The 7,959-nt window shown below is 40.8% G+C and overlaps 1 protein-coding gene across 2 annotated transcripts in view; it reads left to right on the plus strand.

Annotated features, from left to right (window-relative positions):
- The window catches only part of LOC109299990 (collagen alpha-1(XXI) chain-like), a 200,378-nt gene that overhangs the window by 176,488 nt on the left and 15,931 nt on the right, over window positions 1-7,959 (plus strand). For both annotated transcript variants that reach the window (XM_019520549.1, XM_019520551.1), the window contains 4 exons: window positions 1,214-1,285; window positions 2,524-2,559; window positions 3,097-3,141; window positions 3,501-3,533. In XM_019520549.1, the coding sequence (XP_019376094.1) occupies window positions 1,214-1,285; window positions 2,524-2,559; window positions 3,097-3,141; window positions 3,501-3,533 (186 nt within the window). The remainder of the gene's footprint in view (window positions 1-1,213; window positions 1,286-2,523; window positions 2,560-3,096; window positions 3,142-3,500; window positions 3,534-7,959) is intronic.

Here is a 7,959-nt window from a genome sequence, read left to right on the forward strand (position 1 = left end):
TTAAGTTGGACATCAGGAGGCGCTACTTCACGGTCAGGGCGGCTAGGGTCTGGAACCAGTTTCCAAGTGAGGTGGTGCAGGCTCCCACCCTGGGTGTTTTTAAGAGGAGGTTGGATGACCACCTTACTGGGGTGGATAGACCCCAGTGCTCTTCCTGCCATGGCAGGGGGTCGGACTAGATGATCTGCTCAGGTCCCTTCCGACCCTAGAAACTATAAAACTAACTATGAAATCCTATTTCACCTGTATGCTTAAGTGGCACTAATGTCACTATGTAACTGCAGTTTTTGGCAGTTACAGTTTGGATTCTTTTTACACCTAGAGGAAAATGGAATCACCCAAGTATGTGAGTGTTTTGTACAAGTAAAAGGTAGTGCGGGAGATGTGGACCTCTCATATTTTACCCCCAGCACAGAGGTACAATTGCACTTGCTTACTCAGAGCAGGTTGGAGCCTGCAGGTTTTGCTTCCCAGCAAAGTGTTCTAACCTTGAGTCCATGGTCTAGGTACTACCTGGAGTACTTTCTACTTATTTTCCTGAAGTTGACCAAGAGGCAGATACAGACAGCCAGAAGGGAAAGATATGTTGGGTCAGGCAGAGGAGGAACAATCTACAGGGAGGATGGTTGTGTCAGATAGATGGTACCCTGGAAGATCATCTACTCTAACCCCTTTCACAGAGCAAGAGTTTGTCCTATCTCAAACATCCAAGACAGAATTCTGTCCAGCCTGTCATTGAAAATTTCCAAGGAGGGAAATTACACAAGTTTCCTAAACAATATAAAGTTGAAGTACTTTCAAAGAAATCAGTGTAAGAAAAATGAATGTCCAGTCCTTTATACTTAAATGTTGTATAATGAATATAGACAAGGGTATATTAAACCACATAATTTTAATGTTAAGTTGTTCAAAAATAAACTGCCATTACTACATGTAGCTTTGTTAATGTAATATTAAAATGCCTTTGGTAAAGGGCAATCAAAAACAATTTTTTCTGGATGTTGGATGGCTGAGGTAAGAGTAAGAGAATATTGTCATGACTTGAATTATTCTGGCTGCATTTGACTTGGAAAAAATGATGCACACTTCAATCATCATGTGTTATAAAATCTCAGATTATTATAGGTAAGAGATATGATTTTGAAAAAACATGCAGTATATGTTCTTATACACAGCACATCAGTGATATTTATGGAGCTATTGTATTACTCAGGGAGAACAAGGAGGAGTAGGTATTCCAGGTGAACCAGGGTACTCGGGCATGCCTGGGACACCAGGTACAAAGGTAAGTAGTTTCTGTAACTTTTATTATATAAAGTACTTCACAAGAAATTCTATAATAAACCCTTTCTGTGAAAGAAAGTCTTTCAGAAACAAGCCCACAGAAGTGGGTTAAGTGACCATTCTAGCTGTTAACCAGCAATTGTCTGTGTTGTAAGTAAATTAAATAGAATAGGAAATTATTTGTTGTGTTCTCATTAACTTGTCTTCCAATAAGAAAATCTAATTCTTTTACATTCTTAGCTCTGCTTGAGATTGAGCCTTCAGTCTTGTGACACCGGTCATGGCAGAATTAAACTATTTGCGGTGTAGTTCTTCAAGACTCGTATTTAAATTTTCATTAATACATTGTAAAAATTATGGTCTGTGCCTCAGTTTCTGGATCCTTAGCTTGAAACAAAATGAAGAAATCTAACAAATTATAATTAGTGATGCACTGCAACTAACCATGTAAAATCTAGTCAAATGATGCAAAGTGAAAGCATTTAGAAAACAGTTTACTGAAATTAAGTTAGAGGTGTCCAAATTCTTAGTGGCTGTGGGTCACAAACTGCATAGGCCATGAATCTATGGGCTGTACAGAAGGCTCCCAGTCCTGCTAGTGGCAGGAGCAGAAAGTGGAAGCTGGAGGAGAGAGCTGGAGGCCAGAGATCTCAGCAGCAGCAGCAGCAGCAATGTGAGGAGGGCATTCAAGTCAGAGCGCACAGGTTAATTACTTGTGGGCTGCCAGTTGGACAAGTCTGCACTCAGTGATGCAATTAAACTCATTCAAGATTTGACAGTAGATGAACTGTTAAGGGATAATGAGCCTGATATAATTAACTTCAAGGGTTCTGCTTTGTTCACAGTGGGGGAAATCAGGCAACCTACTATTGACTTGGAATTGTGTTTGGTTACAATGACAACAAATTTTGTCCTCTGGAAACAAAACAGGAAAACATATGGTGCTTTATTTAAATTATGTGCAAACAGTGGCTTAACTCCCAGTGACAAACTGAACGCATCCTCTTTAATTAGACATATCAAAATTGCTGTCCTTATTGAGAGTTATCTGCACAAAAAATTTCCTCTGTGCTTTATTGCTTTTTAGTGTTTGTATACCTATAAATAATTTGAGGTTGTTCATTACTAATATGGATCATTTGCAACTTGTCTTGTATTTACGGAATAAAATTAAAATGAATATTTTGAAAATGGACTGCTTGACAGTGGACACGTTATAATACCTTCTAATATTTACAGGGGAGCAAGGGAAGCCAGGGCGAAAGAGGTATCCAGGTATATTAACTTTGTTTTACATCCAAAATGATTGTGATATATTTATTTACTAATAAATCAAGTACTGAATTAATTTGAAGTGTTAGTTTTAAAAATTAAAATAAATGGAATTTTTGCTTGAATACACAGATGGCAGAATGTAGATTTAACTTAATAAATCATCCCATAACAGCAGTGAGAATAATGTTTTTAAATTTCAACTCTGAAGCTGTATTTCTGTAATATAAATATGATGACTTTCAGACTGAAAGCTACTTGAAAACCACTGAAGTAAATAGAAGAGATGGAGATCAGTGTTCTCAATATTCAGGTTGCAGATTAGGGGTTATAATACAAATTCTTATATTTACACCTTGAAGTGGATTCATAGAATCATAGAAAATTAGGGTCGGAAGGGACCTCAGAAGGTCATTCAGTCCAACCCTCTCAGGAATGGTGATGCGGGGTTTTGTTTGATTCCACTGATAGATGGGATTTTGGTTGGGCACCATGCCTTGACTACATATATTTTTAAAAAATTATATTTCTTTTTTGAAGGGACAAAAAGGAGAAAAAGGAAGATCAGGAACTCCAGGTTATCAGGTATCATTAAAAGAAATAGTTTCAAGAAAACTGCATTTCATTTTTGTTCCTTTCAAAGGTAACTCGCATCAATATTGTAACTCATTAATATCTAGAAATAAAACTGCACTTACTAAAAGTTCCTATGTATTTATGTCTGTGTGTGTGTAACTATTTTAAAAATTTGATAGGATATTTAATGCAACACAATGAAAATATTTTGCCTATTAAGAAATACTACAGAGCAGAGAAAAGAATCAGGTTTATTTATTGCGTAGCGAGTCTAAAAGGTGAGAGAAGATGTCTGAAGTAGCAAAGACCATATTTATCAACTTGATTCATCTTGTTGTATTCATAATTTTCTCTATTGCTTTCTACAGGGAACAAAAGGACTGAATGGAGAAAGAGGAGAGGTATGCTTTTACAAACACCATTTTATGGTCTTATTGGAAAATTTTGTGAATAATGACTTTTGAAATCACTATTTGTAACTATTTGGATTACATGTATCCTAATTGCTGTATAGGTGAAAGAGCAATATTAAGACACAAAGTCTTTTAACAAGAAATAAAAATAAAATAACGATCCAGCACAAAAATAACATTGAGGAAAGTCAGTGAAGTAGAAAGTAGATAGAACACTATGTAAAGACAAGATCTTTAGATGCTAACTAAAATACAATCCAAAGACAAAAAAATTTAAAAAAATTAAAGAGGTCAGTCAAAAGACAGGTCTAACTGATGAAAAATAAGGATGGAACTTAAAAAAAAAAAAAAAAGGGTGTGTAACTTTCTGGAGGGTTCATTCATCATGCCAAGCTCTCATTTAAAAAAAAAAATGCCAGATTTTATAACACTAAATGTTTTACTAGAGATACCTTTGCTAAATAACCCTATATTCTGAAATCCCATGCCTTCCAGAGATCATTATCTTCCCAATCTGGAGAAGGTATGAGAGGTAGCTACTTCCAACCCTCCTATAGATTTGGAAGGAAGAGGAGGAACAGCTACCATCTTCTCCCTGCCTGTTTCTCAGTTTGGAGTCTGAGCAGGCAGGTGGCTTTGTCCTTTTGCTTCTTCTGCTTGGCTTCTGGACACAGGGAACTGAGCATGAGGAGTGGTGCCATGAGCTCCCTCCCTGATTCTTGCATTGGAATCCCCAACCTAAGAAATGGGCAGAAAGGTTCACCCCACTGCACAAGTGCCCCTGGGAACCAGCACACTAGAGCAGTCCACGTTTTTGCCAGACTGGGATCACCCCAGTCTTGGGAAAGCACAAGCAGGAGGGGAGAGCGAGTTGTTGCAGAATGAATGTCCATACGGCTTCCTCTCCCAGAATCATTTCTAGTGATGGAAATTTTCTACTGCTATAATTGAACATATTATTCATTTGATAACATTGTTTGTTTTACACATTGTAAGAGGACAGGCCTCGGAGATGAAGGAAAACCCAGGGATGATAATCATCCTTCACTTACCCCAGGTGGGAGGGGGAACATAGCTGGGGCTCGGAGCACTGCACGGTGCTTCTGGAGCGAGTGCTACATCTGGATTGGCAGGCGGGAAGTTCAAAGCGGTACTTCTGGCTCTGGAAAGTGGCAGCTGGGAGAAACTGCAGCATCTGTGGAGAGATGATGCCAGAGGACTGTCCTGCTTACAGTGGTCTGTAGTGAGCGGTGGGTGAAAGCACTCAAGGCAGCAAGCACGTGTGGTTTGAAGACCACCGATGAACTCAGGTATCCTTGGGCAGAACACTGGTATGGCTTTCCTGAGTAAGAAGCAGAGCTTGGGCTGAAGAGGAGCCAGGTGGTGTGAGGCATGGGAGCCCAAGCCTATTGTGAGCTGGGGCAGTGGAGCCAGCCTTGCATCAAGCGCAGCAAATTGATTTACTTTAGAGACTGTTAGTTAATCGATGGGGTGGGGGATGAACCCTGAACACATGAATTGATTTTTGGTCGACACATCTTGGCAGACTGTACATGAATTAATGGAAGCATTTTGAGTTGCTTTACCGTGGAGATTGTTAATCATTTGATAGAGGGTGAAGAACCCTGAAGAAATGAAGGGACCTCAGTCTATGTGCTCTCCGAGACTATGAAAGAATTAAATGGTTTGGTCAGAGTTAATTTATCCTTGAGACTCTTAATCGCTTTATAGAGGGGGATGAACCCTGAGAGCATGACGAACCATGTAGATTTAAGTCACAGGAGGACTTCTAATGAACTCACCAGAAGGGCCTGCCTGGGATCACTGCAGGGAAGGATTGCCCAATTTGCCCCTAAGGTTATGACTCCAAGAAAAAAACTGGATAACATCTAGGAAGTGCTTAGAGTGGTGTGAAGGGATGGCAGAGCTCCACAAAGAAATTTCTGTAACAAGCCTGGACTTATCACCCAGTGAAACCAGCTCCTTATCTGAAAGAATATCAAAGTCATGGCAGGTGAGAAAAAGAAATAACACCAGAGAGCAGCTGGGGGATAGGACTGACCCCTCCCCATCCTGATGCCATTTACCAGGAAGGGGCCAGGTCAGACAGGGCCTGGGCCATACAGCACCTACCCCCCGATGCACACATTTAATAAAATACTCAGTACTTGTAAAATAAAGTCGTTTCAGTGTAAAGTATCTTCTTGAAGTCTTTGTTCAGCTAGCTCTTCTGTTTTTCTTGATTATCTCTGCCAATATTAAGGGTCAGCAAACAAGGCCACACACAGGATGTGGCTGTTTATTACAGGATCAAGATATACTGTAGAAAATGTTCATTTAGCAGTTTCACTTAGTTTCTTGGCAGGTTCTGCAAGCAGTTGTGCTAATGATTCCATTATTTTGATTTGTTTTGTTATATTGGCTTGCAGCCTGCAGCTTCTTTCTATACTGGATGCCATTTTCTCTTTGCTGGTTGGTTCTTAAATCTTCCAAGGCCTCTTCAAAACTGCTTTAAATAAACTAACTTAAATTAATATGTGTCTAAATGTGGTTTATAGTTAGAAACATAATTAGAAAAGTAAAAGTAACTCCCTAGTATTTTAAATTATTTCTCATGTCACATTTCTAAAACTGGGTTTTTAGAAGTACCCACATAAATACATAGTCAAGATACCTAAATAAATGGCTTGATTTTTCAGATATCAGCATATACAACTGGTATTGCAGTTAAAAGCTTCCTCCCTAAACAATCTCCAGACATAATCCATCTCATGAAAATATGTTCAAGTACCTATCAAGTAAATACATTTATCACAGCATCAAAGAAGGGGGATACTACAAATGTAATGGCATTAAATAAAAGCACCAAATTTCTGCAACAAAATGGTAACATTGACATTGCCAAACAGTGAAATTGAATGTGGTCTTAAGAAACTTAGCTCAGGTTTATCTTTTATATCATAGGGTTAGATTACATTTTAGAGTTAGCAGGTGCTAATGTCAGTCTGTGTTAAAGCTAAATAAAATGTTAATGATCAGTCACACATTTGGGGTTAATGCTCTCTAATATGCACTGAACAGACTTGCTACTAGAGGACTGGCAAGCAGGGGTGTGGCTAGGGGCTGCGAGTCTACTCCATACCTGTCCTGCTTACCAGCTCTCCAGCTAAAGGGAGGCTGGGGAGGATGCAGGGAATCCCTGTGCCACTTGGATTTCCTCCTCTGTCCCCATCAGCCCTCAGATATCCCTCCCCTCTGCCTTTACCTCCTGATCAGCGCCTCCACCCTTAGGATAACTGCCCTGCCACCCCAATCAATTGGCCTGAGAGTAGTGACAGCGGAGTGGGGTGGCTGCTGCCTCCCTGCCTGCTTGTGGGTTCCCTGCAGCCTATGTCGCCCTGTACACCTGAGTGTAGCCCCTGTCAGGCCCTGCAGCTGCTCAGCATCTCTTTGCCCGTTGTCCCCAGGTCCCTCCTTCAGTTGCAGGGCCTGGTGGGGACTGAATCTGGGTGTGCAGGGTCAGAGAGATCTGCAGGGACCCCAGAAGCAGATAAGAGCAACGCCCCATCACTTCTACTTCCTCCACTCCCAGGCTGATTGAGGTGGCAGGGCAGTGATCCAGGGGTCGAGAGCTTTGATAGGGGGATAGATGAGTTGGTTGGGATGGCAGGGTCTGGTGATCCTGGAGATCCAGGGTCTGGTCTGGAGATCCAGGGGTCAGTTTAGGAGACAAAGAGGGTGGCAATCCAGCAGCTCCCCACCCATCCCCTTCCCCCTCACTCGTTCCTCTTCCCCTCTCCAATCCTGCCCCCTTCCCCTTGGTCCCCCTGGCCCCCTTTGTTCCTTTCCCTCCCTCCTCACTCATCCCAGGCCCCCAATTCCCAGCTGTCAGTAGAGGGCCATAGAGTCCTGGTTGATACTGGAGGACTGTAATGGGTGTTTTTTTCTTAGATGAGCACCCAGGAGTTAACCTGAGCTAGGTAGCACAGCTCAAAGATGATCCTTGCCTGTAGTAGCATAACTTGGATACCTAGAGGGTACTTAGCACTTGTCAACAAACCTTAATGTGCAATCATTCAAGTTTTAAGTGCGCTTAAAATGTTTTAATTCTAATGTGTAATTTCACCTTTTTTTGGTTGTTCTAAAAGAAGTTGCTGCTCAAAACCACACATTAGCTGTTACGATTGAGGAGTTATGTCTTTATGATCTTGTGATGTTTTAGTTGACTAAATTTTCTTAACTTGATGCTGCATTAATTGGGGTTAAAATACAAGTGTTTCTGGTACATTTATATTGCTACAGAACCATGCATATGTAACAGTTGCATCATAGTAATTTATCTATACAGGCATACCTCAGAGATATTGCGGGTCCGGTTCCAGACCACTGCAATAAAGTGAATATCGCAATAAAG

This window comes from Gavialis gangeticus, unplaced genomic scaffold (genome assembly GCF_001723915.1).
Source record: "Gavialis gangeticus isolate Ggan-Ray unplaced genomic scaffold, GavGan_comp1, whole genome shotgun sequence".
Lineage (NCBI taxonomy): Eukaryota > Metazoa > Chordata > Crocodylia > Gavialidae > Gavialis > Gavialis gangeticus.